Here is a 21270-nt window from a genome sequence, read left to right on the forward strand (position 1 = left end):
TCTGAAAAGACCTAGATGATACTTAATCATATCTTTCAGTCTGTAGTCCCTAATGACCTAACATGTTCAATACTGCAGGAAAACTACAATGCCAAGAGCCTCTTGACTAAAATGTTTATTAGTTTCAATGATATCCATTCACTTATTCAAATTCAGTTTTTATTTTATTTCATTTTAGGCTGTTTTTGGGAAGGTTACAAATTTGGTGTTCAACATATTGTTTCAGAAATACAAACAAATAATGATATTAAAATTTCAACTTCATTTGGTTGTTTTTATGTTGTTTAATATAGCTTTAAGAAAAGAAATATGACTATTTCTAAAAGGAAATTTGATTACTAAAAGTGTTTCTAAAAGAAGTAAATTATCTTTAAAATTTCGATTCAGATTTAATTATTTGGTCCGTTTACACCCAGATGGTGCAACTTACCCCCTGACTCGGATGAACTTACCCCTAACTTGGAGTAAATTGAGCCACTTTTTTTAAGGAGCCATATTCTTAGAACCCTTTGTCATATACGTATGTATTCTTATTATTTAAAAACGAAAGCAAACATCCAGAAATTAATTTAGATCCTTTCATTGTATTTCTGCCTTATTTTATCTCATCTTGAGGACCACATAAGTAAAAAATTGCTTATCTTATCCCACTCTCCCCTAATGCATGATGGGATATGCTTAGCCTTCAATACCGGATAGTGTGGGTTTACTGTGCTTTCAGGGCACTGCGCTTTGGGATTTTTTAACTTACATCCTGTCGCACGTACCCGCTCTCGAGTGGCAAAGATCACAGGTGTGAGTATTTGGACAAACTCTACATTTCCTTGATCATATGACATTCTTTTAGTCAGGGTGCGCAATAAACCAAACAAATCTTAAATTCACAGCCATTTGAGGGCATAATTTAAGAATATACTTTTTACATTATTCATGAAGGTTAGGTCTTAATAGAAGCAAATAAGATAAAAACTAAAACAAGTGCCATTAGCAACAAATTACCCAGTGCTATCATGGTAATGCGCTCTAGAGAGATTCTAACCACTAGCTGTTTGCTCACTTCCGCATCAAGAAACATTATCTATTTCATTTATCAGTCGTACTAATGGTGCTGTAAAATTATGAAGAACATATGGACGATACTGCAAATAAGTCTAAGGCTGGTGGGTCCATTGTGATCACTTATTTGACCTCGTAAATATAATTTAATAACAGTGGATTTTAAAGAATCGTAGCATTGAGATTTCATTGAATTTTTCATTGAATCTGAGAATGTACACTCTAAAAAAATGCTGGGTTAAAAAACAACCCAAGTTGGGTTGAAAATAGACAAACCCAGAAATTGGGTTTTCAACTCAGCATTTTTTAGAGTGTAGGCTGCCACAAACTCAATCCACAACATGAACCTCTTAACACGGAGATACGACAGTGCAAGTATGACCCCAGTAATAACTGCATATTGATAGTTTGAGTTTCCTCAACCCTAATAGACTTAAAGTAGAAAAGAACAGCTTGTCCTAATGTATTTTTGGTCAGTAAAGTTTTGGTCAGTTAGTGAGGGGTCAATATCATATCTACAATAATATCAGTTACCTGGGAACTACCTATATATCCTTAAACCATTTAGAACACCTTAGCAACCATACTGCCCTGGCAACCACCCAGAACATATATCATCACAGCGGAGACATTGTTATAGGAAACACCACCCAAATATTCTTCAAAAAAGTTTTAAAATGTAGTTGGATATTTGCACCTAAAATTATTAGCTTAATCTTAATCAACTGTTTTCAACAATGATACGTTAAAAGTTTTTATTATATTTAAGGATGTAATGAGGCTGAAAATTCAGCTTTCATCACAGGATTATGACATTTTAAATTATATTGTACAATATATGTTTATCTATATTTTATAGCATTTATCAAATAAACACCCTTGGTGAGCATAATAAACTTCTTACAGATCAAAAATCTTATAACCTACATTTTTTTTTAACGATAGTGTACAGCCACACAAAATCCATCCACTATTGTGCATATATGAATACGGACTATTAGGCTATACCTTATCTTGGAATTTTTATAAGAGAATTTAGGTAGAAGAGCAGTTAAACTGTGAGTCTGTAGTTTGCTAGTCCTGTAAGAAATCAGAAATCTAGAGCAAAAAGTTAGTCGGGCGTTTACACTCCTGCAGATTGTTGGTTTTATTCGTAAACAGGGGCTTAATTTCGAAAACACCCCCATACCATTGAATAGGGCACTATTTGAGGGGAAAGCCATTTGTAGTGATGTCTGAAACCATAGTGGACGTTATTGAGTGTACTCATTTAATCCCACTGTTACCACAACAATGAATGAATACCGGATACCACAACAATTTATTTCAAAATCGTTTGTTTGTTCAGCTCATTTCAAGCAATCACAGTCATCACAGTCACTGCGTAGCCTACATTGTGACTAACGTTATATAAATATGCAATATGGTTGACGAAAAAAAGACAAGTCTAAAATGTAGACTGAATGACACTTTAAGCAGAACATCTCAAATGGAGATTGCTAAAATGCAGCTTGCTTGATCATTGGTGTTTTCAGATGCGCACGTACATATGGTTGCATGATTGGACATGTTTAGGTAAAGCAGAGGATAGTATACGTGTTATTTTCCCGGAAAAGCTCTGTTTGGGGGATTTAAATTACTGAAATCTGGCAACCACAAGCATGCGATGATCTGAAAACACCAATAAACAAGTAGGCTGCCTTTTAGCAATCTCTATTTGAGATGTTCTGCTTAAAGTGTCATTCAGTCGGTCTGTGTTCTGTCAGGACTCACGAGCCGCTTCACTGAACAGCTGAACTGCTGTGAGCTGCTGTGAGCTGCTGAAATAAGCCAATCAGAGCAAAGCTCAACATTAATATTCATGGCTCTTCCAAATAAGGCAAAAACTTTATAGGGTTGTAAATGGACCTGTAAAACTGTATCTGGACAATTTTTGCCCTTAAATAAACCTCATACCCCCTCATACCATGTAGATATCAGAGAACAATTTAACATATTGTTTCAAATCATTCTAGGGCACCTTTAATGCCTGATCTGGGATCAGTGATTTCTGATGTGTAGTTAATAGGGGTGTAACGATTCATCTACTACGTCGATGCATCGATTTTTTATTCCTATGATCCAACTACATCTGTGCATGGCAAGTTGGCCTTTCAGACGACATATATCGATCTAATATCGTTTTAAAAGGTAATCGATCAATTGTATCGATAATAGGAAATAATGCATTTGATTTAAGCACGTCAGACTTTATTTGGATGTTTTTTCTTAGCACTTTTAATGATAAAGGCGTTAAACGTTACTCAGTCTGCCTATATCTGACGTCAGCCGCACGCGCCAGCAGCAGTGTAAAGAACACAAAACATAGCACGGACAGGATTTGTCATGACAGCGGATGACAGAGCAGAAGCATGCGAGAAATGATCAAGCCACCATTGCGGTCCAGTTTGTGGAAACACTTTAGTAAAGACGGTGATGTTCTAAATAAGTCGCTCGCTGTTTGTAGTAGTAGCAGGTTCAGCCACTGCTCATTCAACCTGAAGAGATGTTGGTTGCACTTTATTTTTGATATTAATATTATATTTTTATTATTTTTATGTTGAAAAACAACAGCAAAAGTATCAGGTAAACCTACTGTTAATTAAACCTGAAGAGATGTTAGTTTCACTTTATTTTTTATATTAATATTTTTATTTTGAAAACAAGCAGAAGTAGCAGTAGTAGTGTGTTGGTTGCACTTATTGTTCTTTTATTGAAAATGAGAGCAGAAAAGGTTAACTTCCTGTTAATTCAACCTAAACTGTTGGTTGCACTTTATTCAAATAAAATGTGAACACATTTGCCATTAATTGTTTACTTGTTTTATATCCATAATTCATTGATACCTGATTCCCTTAAAAGAGACAACAGGAATCTAGGAAACTTCACCTGCACGTATTTATTTCAGTCACACTGATTTAAATTTTTGGCAAAAAAGTACTGAATCGATTTCTAGTCACTGAATCGCTTGGGATCGTATCGTTCTAAATGAACCAATATCGTCCTTGAATCTTATCGACAACCTCAAATCTTGTTAAAACAAATCGTTACACCCCTAGTAGTTAATCATTCAAGTGCACAGACTTTCTTTCTAAATCGTTTAATACTTTCAGTCCCGCCGCTGGCCGTCTTGATGCATCAGTGAATCAAGCCAATGACTAAAACGATCAACTTCACGTTGTTTCTGCTAGCATCATGAAACAAATCTGTTATTTAAATGATTAATATACAGAGAGCGATCAAAGAACACTCTTTATAATGTTCGGATCTGTCAATCACACGTAGGCTATATCTGCAGTGCACACTTGTCCAAACTGCCATTATAATGAATGACGCTGTTAAGCTGCACAACAGAAGCTCTAACGTCCGTTTCACACATACTCCGTCTGCAGTGCTTGTACGGTGCGTATTTTTTTCCGTACCCATGTTAACGGATTACAGCTTTCACACTGCACGTAGATGCGGTCCGTCAGTCCGTTCCAGGAGCGTTGCGTCTGCAGCAGTGCGACGATCGTTTTCATACCGAGTCTATTTTTTGCTGTGCTGCACTGCTGCATTAAAGCGACAGAACATTGTTCGCATTAAAATAAACATGTACTGACGCGAAAATCTTGTAATTTCACCACAGATGCATATAATTTAAAATATACTCTTGTTTCAAAGTCAACATGGCTTTTTTTCTCAGCAAGGAAATGACACCTTACCTGGCATTTAGGTAAAAAAAAGTGCTATAATGGATAACACTCGTATTTTCTTGGAGGTGGAAAAATAAGTTATTTATGACCAGCAGGATTTCTTTTAAAAGGGTTTAAAGGGGCGGTGAAATGCTGTTTCATGCATACTGAGCTTTTTACACTGTTAAAGACTTGGATTCCCATCCTAAACATAGACAAAGTTTCAAAAACTAATGTTGGACGTTTGATGGAGTATTTCTGTGTTAAAAATACTCCTTCCGGTTTCTCTCAAGTTTCGGAGAGTTTTTTTTCGAGTATGGGTCTACTTGACGTTAATAGATCGGAAGGTCCTTGTATGGGCCGTACGGGCTCTTCTCCCGGTAGGGTGCGCGCGCGTCACTAGAGCGAGAGAGAGGAAATGCACGCCGTAAACACTCTCTCAACTGCAGATCCAGTCCTCCGTGAAGACTTATGTCGCGCGCCGCGCTCCACTTTATTTTCTATGGGTGACGTCGAGCGACTTCAACACTTCAGCACAGCATTCCGGGAAGGCAGCGCTGCATTTGAACCGATTTGAACGCAGAAATTACGGGAAGCTTCAAAGCATCGCTTCAGTCAAGTGGATTTCCACGCCACTGCTGTCACAGTACTTCAACAAATCATACCAAAGAAGTGTGTTTTTGACGGAGCGGTCCCAGCGATAAAGGTTCGGTCCTGCTTTGGAAGCAGCCGGTGAGTAAAACTGCTTCAAATGTCTATGCTGTTGGCTCGTCGCGTGAGTAAACATCAGTAAACGACACGATTGCGTGCTTCGTCATTCAAAGGCCCTAAAGGTTAACGTTACTCCATTGTTGTTCTTTATAACGTTACACTAGTCTGACGTGCAAAACCGTTTTGCTTGCTACTTCTAAGATCTAGTCGCATACAATAGTCCATTAACTGAATCATGTCCTCATAAACTGCTTGTAAAGACACACAAATGTTGACAGGCCCCTAAATACAGTAACTTACATACCACAGAGACGGACGTCCTGAAGTTGCCGTTTCTCCTGTTCAATTTATTTCTGCCTCAGATTTGATTGTGGATCATTATCTGTATTAGCTGAGATAGCGATGGGTTTCTCCACGCTTGAGGACGTCATTCTTTAGCTCCACCCACACGATACGCCTCCAGGCGCTCGTTTTTTTCCGGAAAGACTCGGTACAGCCTATATTTCTTTTATAAATATAATAAAACTAAAGACTTTTCGGAGATATGAAAGAAAAGACGAGAGTCGGCTGTTTTTAAATAGCCTTTTTTAAGTTTCTAATTTAAAATGTTTGTGATTTTAGGCTATAACGTTTAAATGTTTTGCCAATCTTGTGAGCTAAATCTAAAGTACTATGCTATATAAATATGAATTAATGATTTGAATAAAATGTTGTTTAAATGTAGTACATTTACCTGACTTTCTTTGAAAGAGTAAACAAAGAGAATTGCAATTATGACGAGCCATGTTCAGTAACAACTATTGGATTTTAAATAAAAAATAATGAATAAATGCTGTGTTTGTGGTATGTAACAGCGGATCAGTTGCGGACTGCAAACGCAGCATATGTGAAAGCACAACAGAGCGTGCGGATCCTGCACCGCATACGCAACACGCACCACACACGCACTGCAGACGGAGGATGTGTGAAACGGGCGTTACTGTGTTATTTTCATGTGTTTGTTGTTAGCTGTGGTGAAAGCATTTTGTGAAAAAAATAACATTGCAAAATTCACTCATGTTTATTCAGAGCTCTCAGATACAAACAAAATAAACTTGCGCTCACAGCGCTCTCAACAACTCAGTACAATAACACTTTCTCAGCAATCTTTCCCCAGCCCTCCGTCTCTCTCTGCTTGCGCCTCACTAAACTACGCCCCCTCAGCCACATAACCTTATACTCATTTTAAATGCAAAGCTGTCAGCCAATCACAACAGTGGGTGTTTTCGCTTATGTATCCCAGCAGACACGCCCCTTGAAACAGAGCATTCAAGCCAGAGTGCTAATATCAGTATAGAAAAAATGCCTTTTATTTCTAAATTATTACATTTTTTTAAAATGTAAAAACCATACTAATAATATAAATGCACCTCAGGAAACATTATAAAATAATAAAAAAAAAACATGCCATGGCACCATTAATTTGTTCCAATGTTGCATTTTCTTCTTGATTCAGTTCGCTTTCACAAGGCAACTTTTCAAAATATTTCAAAATGTGTTTAAATGCAAGTCAAAGGCGAGTACTGTCCTCTTATTGGTCAGTTTCCTCTGCATCATCCATCAAGATGATTGACAAGTTAACACTGCAGCAAATTCAAACGCGCTCTCTCTGGATCTCCCAGCACTGCCTAGATTTAACAGTGTCAAGACACGCAAACACAATACGAATGCTATAATGCAGCTAGAAAAGGAATCGAGGGACAGCATTCTCGCACAGAGAAGCACAATTACACAACATTTTAAGATGAAGAGGAGCTCTTTTGGTTTTCAGCTGTGATGTGCTGACTCTCGGAATCAGACACTACTGCTATTTATTATATAGCCCATTTGAAAATAATTCTTCCATTTGGTTTGTTGGTCCATTGGGTCAGATTGCTTTCACACCTCAAGCAAACTGTCCCAGAGTTCATTTGCAATCGGGCCGAGACCACCTCGTTCAGACGGTCTTGGAGTGATTGTTTTGGTGAGGATACAAATGTGACTGCTGTGTTCACATATTCCTATACAAACCGAAACAAGGGCGAAAGTGCACCAGGTTCCAAAACAAGCATTCAGGTGTGAAAGCAGGTGTGCTCACACTTGGCAGGTTTTGTTTGATTAAAACCAACCCTGGTGCAATTGCTCTGTTAGTGCGGTTCATTTGAATAATTGTGAACGCTGCCATCCGAACCTAGCCTGGTTTTACCAGACTCTCGTACATTTCATTTGCACATAGAGTCTGGCCACTCTCCATTGACAAGGGTTTATTTCCGCGAAGGCGGGCACCCTGTTGAGGTTTAAAACTATTGGATCTGCCCTGAGCCACTCTTGATCTGCCATAGCCAATCGCTAACGTTTGGTCGTGACGTATGTCATGTGCCCTTCGCCTGTTTCACTCATGAAAATCCGACAAAATAAAAGTGCTCATGTGCATGCCACCTCAGTAATAAAACTATAGGATAAAACCTAAAACTCGTGCATTCGGATTGTGATTTATTCACGCCACGGTGGAGAGGAGAGCTTTGTGAACGGGAACGCGGTGCTCACGTGGTCCGTTACATCATAGTATGCTGTAAATGAAATGTCATATGCTTGGTATGATAATAAATGCTGCTATAAATAACGGACCAATTCAAATATTTAAGTGTTTTTATTTTAATTTGTTTGAGCGGTGATGAAATATTGCTCTTCTAAATACTTGCCAGCATTTTAAGGAAATACAAGTCTATAAATAAATCCTAATAACAGCAAAGCAACCGTATGGTGTTCTGTAGTGGTCAAAAATGATTACAAACAGTGCATTTTGAAGTGATATATTGTTGAAAACTCAGAGATGTGGATTCGGACAGCTGTTACATCAACACGACCTTGTGTTTGTCAAAAGCAGTCGGTAACTCGGCCGGGGATTTTTACGCGGGTGGTGAGAGACGGACGGCAATAAAATAACTGACCAGTCCCTGTAACTTAAATGATGGCAATACCTTCCGACCCCACAAGAAACAGTTACCGTCCGAATAGCTTCAGCCAACTCCTTCATCACTAACAAAGCGATCTGGAAAATCAAACTTTTCCCGAATTTACCCTGTTGGAGGGCCACAACATCATGGCCACCAACAAACCCCAGCAAAGACTGTTATTGCTCCGGCTTTAACTTCTGGATATTCCGCAGCGGTGCCACAATGCAATGAATGGTTTAGTTTGCATCTTTCTCCGCCGCCATTACGGAACTACATCTCAAACTAGCGCTCGAAATCAAAGTCATCGTTCTCAGCCACTCCCTCTGTTCGCTGATTGGACCGGTAAAAATTTGTTCGGAGAAAACCTAAGACTACACAGCAGTCTCAGACGTAGTACTGAAGGAAAATGAAAATTGAGCAGAAGTACGTAGGAGGGCAGAGCCAGTCTAATCCAAACCCTGGTGTGCACCAAACAAGCAGATGAAGATTGGAAAAGGAACTCTGGTGCAGTCTGAATGAAATATGAACTCAGCAAGGACCAAAGACATCTTAAAGGGGGGGTGAAACACTCAGTTTCAGTCAGTGTCATGTCAATCTTGAGTACCTATAGAGTAGCATTGCATCCTGCATATCTCCGAAAAGTCTTTATTTTTTTAATAATTATATAAGAAAGATGCGCTGTTCCGAGTCTTTCCGAAAAAAGCCGAGCGGGTGGGGGCGTGTCGTGTGAGCGGAGCTAAATAATGACGTGTGCTCGCTGCTGCTATGTTGAGTCGAGCTGTGTCATCCCTAACAGTGGGAAAAAAACTTTATTCAAAATAAAAATATGGCTTTTAATCAGATACAGCCATACATCTATGATCCGGAATCAGACCCAGAGGCTGCAGTTGAACAGGAGCAGCAGCAAAAACGACTAGAGCAGGACGTCTGTATGTGGTACAAGTTATACACTAACTATATAATATGCTTAGCGGCTTGTGTTATTTACATATTTATACTTGAATTATATCGTCGTATTTTTGTCTTTGAAGGTGTACATGTGGGAAGTGCAGTTGTGCACGTGTGTGTGTGTTTACGCGTAGTTTGTGTAGACAGTAAGCGGACTAAAAAAAACACAGACATTTGAAGCAGTCTCACTCACCCTTCTAACGTTGGGACTGCTCCATCATTCAGCATTAGGCGATCGGAAAATCCGGCGTCGAGCTGGGCCTTGTTTATGAAACAGTCGGCACCGAAATGCAGCGAACAGATATAAACATTCGCGCAACTCAGTTGCTGATCCGGAAAAGCAAATTACATCCACTGTTGCCTTAACGCGGGGTTTTTGGGGAATCTGTGCAGGACTGTCTTGGTCTGGCAACCAAAAACGCACTTTTTTGGTGACATTGTTATGTGCACATCACCTGTCCTACAAGCATCCTACAAGCCAGCGCTTTGATGGGCGTAGGCTGTTGCTTTCGCTCTCTCCTTCGCTCTCTCTCACGCGCTTCCGGTAGAATTGTCCGTAAGGCCCATACAAGGAAATTCCGCCCCCATTAACGTCAAAGGGGACGCATGATCGAAAAAAACTTGCCGAAACTTATGACTAACCGGAAGTAGTATTTTTGACAAAGAAATACTCCCATCAAACGTCCACCTTAACTTTTGAAACTTTGTCTATGTTTAGTATGGGATTCCAAGTCTTTAACAGTGTAAAAAGATCAGTATGCATGAAACAGCATTTCACCCCCCCTTTAATAAACCAAAAACAGGACATGTCACAAGACCCAACCCTAAAAAATACTTTTTTTCTCGTCAAATTTGCCTATAATTGTGACTTCTTTTAGTCACATTACGACTTTTTTAGTCGCAGTGTTGCCCATCACAGTTCGATATAGGCGTCAGAACTACATCTCCACGCAGCAGTTTGTGTGTGTGATGGAAGAATTACTGCCGCTGTTTTGACTCCTTTACAGCACCATCATATGTAATGATTGCATTTAGCACAGAACACAGAATTGTTTTGAAAGTTAAAGCCTTTTTTTGTTTTGTATCTTTAGGTTTGGTGTTAAAAAATTAGAGTGTGTACATTAAGCGAACCAAGACTAATGTATTATTTTCTTTTTTGGTCCAGACCAACCAATGTGTGAACACCCTAACATTTAAATTAATTTCTAAAATCTTAGTACAGCATAATTCTAGCCTGGATGCCAGCCGAACTCAGCCCCGCCCACAACATTTGAGCTCGAGCAGTTCGGTCTGGACTTGATCCATAGAGGAGTAATTATGCCCGAACAGAAACTATTTGGACCAATGAAATCATCAGGGCGGGCTTTAGACGATGATGGACAGATGATAAGCAGTAACGCAATCATCCACGTCATCAAAGGCGCTTGAGTTGAATTTGTTCTAATCCTTAACAGAGAACTTGTTCGTAAATGCATTCACCTATTTCTCTCAGAAAGTGCATTCTTAAATTCTTTTTTTTTTTTTACAACACTGGCAATGATTGTTTATTCCAGGGTGTGCAGACAGGGTTGCCAAGTTTTTTTTACAGATGCATAAATTTGAATAACAATTCATTAACTAATTAATTAAGGTGTTCTTTTATCCCACAAAAAATAAAATGTGTGTGTTTTTTGGCAAGGTTGTCTGCTAAAATTCACATCCCTGGGACATGGAAAACAACCCTTGGGAAAACTGCAGACTTGGCAACACAGTGCTGTTGACATTTGACAACTAACGTTATGCGTCACTCCGTTGCTCTGATTGGTTGTAGGTCTATCCAACTGAGCTCTTTCCTGGTTTGTTTGAAACACGCCCCATAATCACAGCCCAGTGGAGCAGTATCAGACTCATATTCTGACTAGAATTAAGTATGACAGCATCAGGCTAGCGTACTTCTGCTCTACACTCTATGCAACATTACATCACCAAAGTGTAGACTCAGAAGTGGACCATAAGGCCTTAGGGATGAATTTATGGCACTTTATGATTTGCTATAGTATTTGATTTTATCTTTTGCTTCCTGTTGAAACAATGACCACAGCACAGCATTATTGTTTGTTGGATAGAAATCACATGCCAAGAAACCTCACCTATGATCCAGATGATGAGAAGGTAGTCTATCAACTCCAAAGGGGGACCCATGGTGTTCTTCTTATCCTCATTGTAGACCATTGAATACAAGTTTAGAAGCAGTAGGAAGGTGAAGTAAGATGCACTGTGAATGATAAACTTGATGAAAGGTGTGTGGATGACCTGGCCCACGCGAGAACGAGGTCCCAGCAGGTAGCAGACGGACAGCAGCGGCCACAGCAGAGCAACACTCAAAACATACAGGATCTTTAAGCATGTGTGCTTGCGGCGGTAGCTTGCCATCTCTCCAAACCACACTGTGTTCAGGAACTGCTGACAATTGGACTGGGCCACAAACTATTCAGGTCAGAAAACGAGAAAACACAATACAAAAAAGAAATGTATATGGTCTTTTCTAATAAAATAAAGGCTGATATATCTGTCAAGTAATTTAATCTGCCAATATTTGGCCATTGATTAAACTAGATAACCAGGGGTGCATTTCCTAACTATGGTTGCAGGTTTCGTTGTTGGCAGCATAGTTTAATGATTTTGGGCCAGATTTACTAACAACTTCGCCAGCGCAAACCCTCTTTTGGGATTAAAAAACTACTGTCAGGATTTACTAGACACGCAGTGATAAATTAGTGCTACAAAAAGTGTGGACAGGGTTATTTTTGCGGCTGACTTTATTGCATATGCATTTCTAGGAGTTTCCCTTTTAGGTGCAAAATGTATGGGAGGAAAGTATTTAAATGAATCACACGAGATGATTTACTAAGCATTGCGCTCGTCAATTTACTGGTGTTTGCGCCATTATTTACCGCCTCAAAAGTCCTGCTGCATCTGTGATCATTTATTTGCATGTCGTCAGTAGATCACGCACAGAACTCTCCACTCCCATCTGCACTTTTCTGGAAGTGCGCTCTAACGCTGATTTGCCCTGTTTAGTAAATCTGGCCCTTGGTGTTTCCCGCAACCATAGTTCCAAAGAACGTTCACAAACAGAATGTTTCTCTTTAAAACTGCAGTGAACCAAAGACAGTCTCAAAAACCACTGGTGTTCTCTACGTCACAAACTACCTTGTAACCAATCACGTCAACTTGAGGGCAGGCCTTAGCATATCATTAACTATGCTGCGAAGCTGGGGAGTCTCATGTGAAGCCAGGTTATCCCAGTATATTTTTCTGTTGATAGGAAAAATCGAGTACATTTAGCAACATTGCTTATGAATTATGTATGTGATGTGATTATGATGTTATGATGAACTATATGCCTTTCTCCATTGATGTTCTAAGTTGTTTAAAGGCTTTCTAAAGATACTGATTTTTAGAAAGTAGCTGTCTGACTCGGGAACATGGTTTGTGTAACATTAGCAACAAGTTATTAGCTTTTTGATAATGTAGGCAAGCACAATCTACTAATCATATTAATTACCGTTATGTGTATTGTACAGTCTTGTTCAAAATAATAGCAGTTCAATGTGACTAACCAGAATAATCAAGGTTTTTAGTATATTTTTTATTGCTACGTGGCAAACAAGTTACCAGTAGGTTCAGTAGATTCTCAGAAAACAAACAAGACCCAGCATTCATGATATGCACGCTCTTAAGGCTGTGCAATTGGGCAATTAGTTGAAAGGGGTGTGTTCAAAAAAATAGCAGTGTCTACCTTTGACTGTACAAACTCAAAACTATTTTGTACAAACTTTTTTTTTCTTTCTGGGATTTAGCAATCCTGTGAATCACTAAACTAATATTTAGTTGTATGACCACAGTTTTTTAAAACTGCTTGACATCTGTGTGGCATGGAGTCAACCAACTTGTGGCACCTCTCAGCTGTTATTCCACTCCATGATTCTTTAACAACATTCCACAATTCATTCACATTTCTTGGTTTTGCTTCAGAAACAGCATTTTTGATATCACCCCACAAGTTCTCAATTGGATTAAGGTCTGGAGATTGGGCTGGCCACTCCATAACATTAATTTTGTTGGTTTGGAACCAAGACTTTGCCCGTTTACTAGTGTGTTTTGGGTCATTGTCTTGTTGAAACAACCGTTTCAAGGGCATGTCCTCTTCAGCATAGGGCAACATGACCTCTTCAAGTATTTTAACATATGCAAACTGATCCATGATCCCTGGTATGCGATAAATAGGCCCAACACCATAGTAGGAGAAACATGCCCATATCATGATGCTTGCACCTCCATGCTTCACTGTCTTCACTGTGTACTGTGGCTTGAATTCAGAGTTTGGGGGTAGTCTCACAAACTGCCTGTGGCCCTTGGACCCAAAAACAACAATTTTACTCTCATCAGTCCACAAAATGTTCCTCCATTTCTCTTTAGGCCAGTTGATGTGTTCTTTGGCAAATTGTAACCTCTTCTGCACATGCCTTTTTTTTAACAGAGGGACTTTGCGGGGGATTCTTGAAAATTGATTAGCTTCACACAGACGTCTTCTAACTGTTACAGTACTTACAGGTAACTCCAGACTGTCTTTGATCATCCTGGAGGTGATCATTGGCTGAGCCTTTGCCATTCTGGTTATTCTTCTATCCATTTTGATGGTTGTCTTCCGTTTTCTTCCACGTCTCTCTGGTTTTGCTCTCCATTTTAAGGCATTGGAGATCATTTTAGCTGAACAGCCTATCATTTTTTGCACCTCTTTATAGGTTTTCCCCTCTCTAATCAACTTTTTAATCAAAGTACGCTGTTCTTCTGAACAATGTCTTGAACGACCCATTTTCCTCTGCTTTCAAATGCATGTTCAACAAGTGTTGGCTTCATCCTTAAATAGGGGCCACCTGATTCACACCTGTTTCTTCACAAAATTGATGACCTCAGTGATTGAATGCCACACTGCTATTTTTTTGAACACACCCCTTTCAACTAATTCAACTAATTGCCCAATTGCACAGCCTTAAGAGCGTGCATATCATGAATGCTGGGTCTCATTTGTTTTCTGACAATCTACTGAACCTACTGGTAACTTGTTTGCCACGTAGCAATAAAAAAATAGACTAAAAACCTTGATTATTCTGGTTAGTCACATTGTACTGCTATTATTTTGAACAAGACTGTATATATGAGCATGTATAATTCACTCTTCCACTTGTTCTTCTTCTTCTGGTTCAAACATATATGGCTGAATTAAACCAGTATGTCCACTTGCCATTGGGCATTGCTTACTACAGTAAAGTTGACCGAGTGGATCTCTGAGCTGGTAAGTGAGTTGAGGTGGGGATAATTTGCATATTCATACGCTATTTTATGGGATGAATACATTTTTTTTTTTCACAGGAATGGGAAAACATTTTCCATTATTAAGGGATAAAAGTATTGCCTAGAGAAGGACTGTACGCAACATGTTACTTTGTTGTATGAGAAACACAGCCCAGGCTTGAAGACACAAGCACAGCAAGTTTTGTTAAAAATTCTCATTAACCTCTTTTTGGTTGTATTTGATGGCCAGTTTGAGGCGGCTGAGGTTCATGCGCTCCTCCAGCAGGCCTCTCTTGTCCACGTGGTCTTCACTGGACGTGTGGTTCAGTATGACTTCCAGCTCGCGAGAGTTCCGGGCCTGAGCCAGCAGGTCCTTAGCAAACATTTTGCACTGCTTGGCAAGTTCTTCGTAATCATTCCTGTAAGACAATGAGACCCAGAATGAGCAGTAGAAGCAAAAACCTTAATTTCATCTACACCCTTAAAAATAAAGGCATCTGTGACTCCACGGAGAACCTTTAACATCCATGGAATCTTCCCATTCCACAAAATGTTTTTTTAATATAGTGGAAAATGGTCCTTTAGATTTTTAAAATGTTATTTGCACTTGGTTCTTTTTGTTGTCTTAAAGTTTCTTTGGGGAACCAAAAATGGTTATAATATTGGAGGACTATAATTGGAAGAAGAAGGGTTATGATTAGGTAAGAACTAGGATCTGCATTAATATTAGAAAATATTTCCAGCGCTGGAGAGACTTTGGAGAGTGGGAAGGCCTGAAAACGGATGCTGAGGTTGCTTTTTTTCTGCTCAATATATGACTAACATAATGCGGCAGCTGTATGTATTGCATGATCTTTATTCTGGGGGCGAAGCAATGAAGGGAGAGGTGATTTTGATTGGGTGGCGATTTTAAATATCAACATTAGCTGCATTTACATTATACCCTTATAATTCAATTGTAAATGGACTACTAGCACAGTCACAATAATAGTCACATGTAACCATGTCAATCGGAATAAACTGGAAAAATCAAATCAAGAGGCCATTTACACAACACCGTTTTCAACTAAAAACTGAAAACATTTAATGTGTTTTGGCCATTCTTTTACAAAACAAGCATTTGGGGGCCTAAAAAACGCACATTTTAGAAAACAAGTTTTAAAATGTACGTTTTTGAAAACAATACCATTATTGTCAATACCATTATAAACTATAAAAATACAGATTTGTGAACACAGTGATGTCATGTGCATGCATATTGCATGTTCAGTCTATAGGTGCCTAGTGTTCGTCAACTATTGGCCTGGCAGCAGATTACAGCGTTTTTAGTCATTTTTGTGGCTCCGTTTGAACGAGGATCATTTTGATGACGTTGTCTGTACTCGAAAAACACAAAAGAATCCTATTTCATTTTTTTTTTTATAACATTGAAGTGTAAACTTACTCTAACATTTAATTTGGATTGTAACGGGTTGGTTTAAACCTTTTCTATTTTGATCGAATGGACATGTAAACACTTGATTGGATTGAAAATCATAACTGGAAAGTACTGCGCATGTGCAATGATGTAGGAATTATATACGGCGTGAGGATTAAGCTGTTGTTGTTGTTGAATTAAGTGTCATAAATGACTGCCATGTCATTTTAAAATCATCCTCCAACCAGACGACTTGTTTTTGGGTGGGAGAAGGGCCGTTTTTATCGTTTGATAAATATAATCAGTCCAGCACAGTTCATGTGCTCGTCGTCTCCAAATTACGACCCAAAATAGATAAATATTAAGTATGTGCTTTAAAACAAAGAAAAGAAGCAGAAGAAGGTTGTTTTTCACCCCCGTGTCTTTTAAATATTGTACTATGAAATAGCCAGTTAAATAAAGGCTTTTTAATAAGTGTGGATTTGCATCTTTGTTCAAGAAAAGAAGCAACTTAGGAGAATAGTATGCGCAAACTGTGGGAAACTCATGTTAAGAAATCCAATCCAATTTGAGGCTTGTGACATATAAACACGTAGCCTGGATGCCAGCCAAATTTAGCCCCACCCACAACATTTGAGGTCGGGCAATTCAGTCTGGACTTGATCCGTTGTGGGGTAATTATGCCCGAACAGATACTGTTTGGACCAATCAAATTGCCAGGGCGGGCTTTACGATGATTGACATATAACGCAACGCAATCATCCACGTCACCAAAGAACGCTTGGGTTGAATTTGTTCTAATCCTAAACGGAGAACTTGTTCGTATATGCATCCACCTTTATTATTTCTCTCAGAAATTATGATTGTATTATTAAATACTCCATGAATCCTTAAATAATTTTTTACAACATCGGCAAAGATTGTTTAAACTCATCTTCTTCCAGCATGCGTGCAGTCGAGTTCTGTTGACAACTAAGTTATGTGTAAATGATGTGTCGTTCATGAATGATACTTTCTTTTTTAACTAATCTTTAATTTGACTTGGGAACAATTAGTTGAGTGATTTGTTTATTTTGTGATGACTGTGCATCCTTGGTTGCAATAGCTTATAATTTATATTTTTATTCATATTCTATTCGATGTGAAAATTTTATTCAAGTACTAGATGCGTTGGGGAATTTAACGTGACATTTTAATCATATTCTGCTGAAATAAACGAAAGGACGTGACAAATTATTTGTTCATTTTACTGTACAAGTTGGTACTGGTTCGGTTGAAACACCCCATAATCACAGCCCAATGGACCAGTATCAGACTCATATTCTGACTAGAATTGAGTATGACCACATCAGGCTAATAAACATGCACATCAACCTGATCACTTTATTAAGCATTCATGTGATCTCTATATTCGGATTCATCAATCAGAATGAACTCATTCCATGTAAACGTAGCTACTGTTTCTCAGAAATGTATTACTCCACCTTTAACTGAATATGATCATCGGCAAAAATCAACAAAAAATGTTTCGACAACAGAACACCTTTGTCCCCAGAAAATTAATTGCTATTCAAATGCATGCATCTGTAAAATGGTCAAAACCAAAGCAATGGGTATTTGCTGCTGTTTAGCTCTCTCCATTTAGCAGTTATCCCTATGAGACCTCTTTCTCTAATCACGCTTCCATTACCGAAACTCCACTTCCACCAGGCTGAGCTCTTTCAGATCAGTGCTGAGCTCAAATGCTCTCAGAATGGGGTCTTCTTCTGTAAGCATGATCAAGGATGGGCTGGCAAGGCACCGGTAGATATCTAGACGGAACCTGCAAGAGACACAATGGAGGATGCAGATTACTCAACATTGTAAATATACTTTAGCATGTGTTTGTGCTTATCAAATGCATTTATAGGCAGGGGTGGAAATGGAGGTGAAGTTTCAACGGGGCGGCATTCCAGTTCAAATAGGTTAGCCTCAATAGCCCACGAAAGTAATACGAATTCAGCACAAAAACAGCTCAATAAAAAATGTATAGGCTACTTAAAAAGCAGCGGAGTGTTCTACATTCGTTTGTTCAGTCGACTTCCGTGATTGGCCACAATAGCTCCAGGTTGCAGCCAATGGTCATGCTTCTCTATGATGTTCCACTCATCTTCTGTGAAGAGGAGCAGGACAACATCCCGCCAGTGAATCTTAGCCATTTCCAGTCCTGTTTATAAGTGCGTTTTCAATAGGGACTACTTGAAATCCCTAGTATGTATCATATAAGAAATATGTCTTTGAAAAAAGATCTGTATGTGATTTTGCAGATTAATTGCTGAGTCAACGTGACATTTGAATCATATTCTGCTGAAATGAACAAAATTACTTCTGATATTTGTTCATTTTACTGTACGAGATTCAAAGATCGTATGTATAATACACCATAAAATGCGTATCATATGCACGCGAAAAACAGCGTGTCATAGACACGCCAAAATGAGTTTTGGCGTATACATTCCACGACATTGCACACTCGTACTATTTATACGCATTTTTGTGAGAATACCCTGAAAATGCAATGCTTTGTGTCTCATGAAAGTCATAAGGACCTAGGATGGCTAAAGTGTGAGTAAATTATGGGATATATAGATTTTTTTTTTTGGGTGAACTAACCATTTAAATAAACCATTTATGGTTACCTTGAGTGGCGAAGACTGTCCTTCTTGTTTTTGGCATTACAGAGGGTGCATTCGCACCCTACAGCGTGAGGTCGGGGCAGTGAGATGTCTTGCTTTAATAGCATGGTCAAAATTTCATAATTGTTCCTGTGGGCAGCAAGAATGACTGGAGCGACATCCATGGTTGTGGAATACTCTGGGTTTTGAATGCGCTGCATCAATTTCTAAAAAAAAAAAAAGAGAATGAAATAATTCAACATGGTATTATGAAACATTAATATTTATACATATAATCACTGATAAAATAATCATATTTAGTCAATCAAAAAATGTAAAGGAAACTCTTCCAAAAAATACATGGCATTCAATTTTCCTTCACTATTTATTTCAAGAAAACAAAAAGTTTGCATGTCCAACCTTTTAAATGGTAGAGTTTTTTATATTTTTAAAAGAAAAAATGAAATGAATATATAATTGCAAAATAGACAAACCGCAATAGAAGGCTTGGAGGAACGCCTGGGCCGATGGTTTAGCAGGATGTCAACTGCTCCTACCACTTCTGAATCAATAGCCACTAATAATGCATCTGTGGCCTGTGCACACACATACATGCACACACACACACACACACACACACACCCATCCCAAATGTACAGATTAGTTTTATCTAATATGTTACGCTTGAGCTGAGTACATGGGTGTGTTCTTACCTGACAGCCATGATCCAAGAGCAACTGCAATATGTCTAGATTCTCATTTTCGATTGAAATGGTGACAGCATCTCTCCCAAGTACATCTACACAGTTAATGTTTAATTCCCCATGTCGTTTCTCCTCCAGCAGTTTCTTTACCATGTAGTAGTCTCCTTAAAATGCAGTTAGGTAACAGTACATTAGTTAAATGACACCTTCTCAATGTTATCAGCAGGAGAGGACAGCGGTTTGTGATGGAAAATAATATAGCCCTTAAAGGCTAGTTAGGAGAGATATCCTTCCCTGAGCCTTTTTAGGATTTCTTTATATGGTAAAAGAATAGCAACTGACTCTTGTCTGCACAATGTAACCAGAGAAAATTCATTCGTTTTCCAAGCGGATTCTGGAATGTTTGGAAATAAACTACGCAACGCACTGCTGTTAAAACAAAACTCTAAATGGAAATATGAACCAGCTCAGAGTCAAGCTCTCAAAATGTACTTATCTCAAAACAAATTACTAGTACCTAGAGAAGTATGTAATGTAAAAATAAACCTGTGAAATTATTATAGTCCCTTATTTTAACATAGTTATTTGAATTGTATGCAATTACTCTTAAACCATTCAAAATAAAATGGCCATTCTCTATTATTTCATGTCTCTGTAATCTAAGAAATTTAGAAACCTTCTATTTTAGCACTATTTTACAGTTTTTGTTGTGCAATTTTCTCATTTGTAACTATATAAGCTGAATAAATGTAACTGCCTATCTGACATTTGAGCATAATTATTTTAATAAAACAACAATTAATAATACCAACAATAAAAAAAGACTCATATTCAGGGTGAGTGGGACATTTTTTCCAAGTTATCTCAATGGCAAAAAGTGTCCCACTCACCCCGAATTCACCTACCTCAAAACGTATATAACATCAATATAACCTACAATATTATATATTTTTGTACTATATAATATATTTGAAACGTTTTAAGCGTTCGTTAGAATGCTAAATGAACTTACCCTTCTCGCAGGCCAACAGAAAGAGCTTCTCGTCCAGAGTGGTCTCCTCCTTCACCTCTCTGACGTCTTTTAACGCCAGATATTTATCCGGTGAGGACACGTCCGTGCCCTGATATAGAGCAGCCATTATAACGGAGAGAGAGTACGGCAAAGCACTGATGTGCATCCCACTGAGCAGATAATTACACCTTTATACACATGAAATCCCCGAAATAAAAATACGAGCCCTGGTCAGTCCTGATGAAAACGATGTTACGCGTTCTGATGAGGCCCTCGCTGTAATGACAGATTGACTCCTGTCAGACTCTTTATTTAACATCCGCGTCTCGCCTTATGTGTATGGTACGATAGAAAAAACATCCATCAGCTTGTACGACGATAATCTAAAGGTTTTCATACCCAAATCTCCCCCAAACGATAGTAAACATAAGAAGAGGCAGGAGCATCGCGATGATCTGTTGAGCTGGTGCTGATGATGCTTTAAATGCGCATGCGCGCCCACGCCGTTGGAGCATCAATAGTTATATAAGTGATGAATGTCCGTAAGAACCTCTTTCGACACTGACAAAGCTTAAGCACAGGACATCTCATTGCATATTTAACACCATAACATGATTTTGAGCGTTGAGTCTTTACTGCATTGTAGTCCAAAACAATTAAATAAAGAAAGCAGTTGTTCTACTGTAGGCTACCTGATTCGTCGAGCAAATTATCAATAGTAATTGAAGGCAACATTTTATTTT

The 21270-nt window shown here is 38.6% G+C and overlaps 1 protein-coding gene across 1 annotated transcript in view; it reads right to left on the reverse strand.

Annotated features, from left to right (window-relative positions):
- Nucleotides 1-21018, reverse strand: part of trpc1 (transient receptor potential cation channel, subfamily C, member 1) — a 35609-nt gene extending 14591 nt beyond the window's left edge. Inside the window, exons 1-7 of the mRNA XM_067435608.1 lie at nt 20528-21018; nt 19525-19679; nt 19306-19407; nt 18836-19038; nt 17848-17979; nt 14964-15159; nt 11533-11869 (exon numbers count right to left, since the gene is read on the reverse strand). Coding sequence (XP_067291709.1) covers nt 11533-11869; nt 14964-15159; nt 17848-17979; nt 18836-19038; nt 19306-19407; nt 19525-19679; nt 20528-20693 — 1291 coding nt within the window. The 5' untranslated portion in view covers nt 20694-21018. The remainder of the gene's footprint in view (nt 1-11532; nt 11870-14963; nt 15160-17847; nt 17980-18835; nt 19039-19305; nt 19408-19524; nt 19680-20527) is intronic.
- Between the last annotated feature and the right edge of the window lie 252 nt (nt 21019-21270).

The sequence above is a fragment of the Pseudorasbora parva genome, chromosome 24 (assembly GCF_024679245.1).
Source record: "Pseudorasbora parva isolate DD20220531a chromosome 24, ASM2467924v1, whole genome shotgun sequence".
NCBI classification, from domain to species: domain Eukaryota; kingdom Metazoa; phylum Chordata; class Actinopteri; order Cypriniformes; family Gobionidae; genus Pseudorasbora; species Pseudorasbora parva.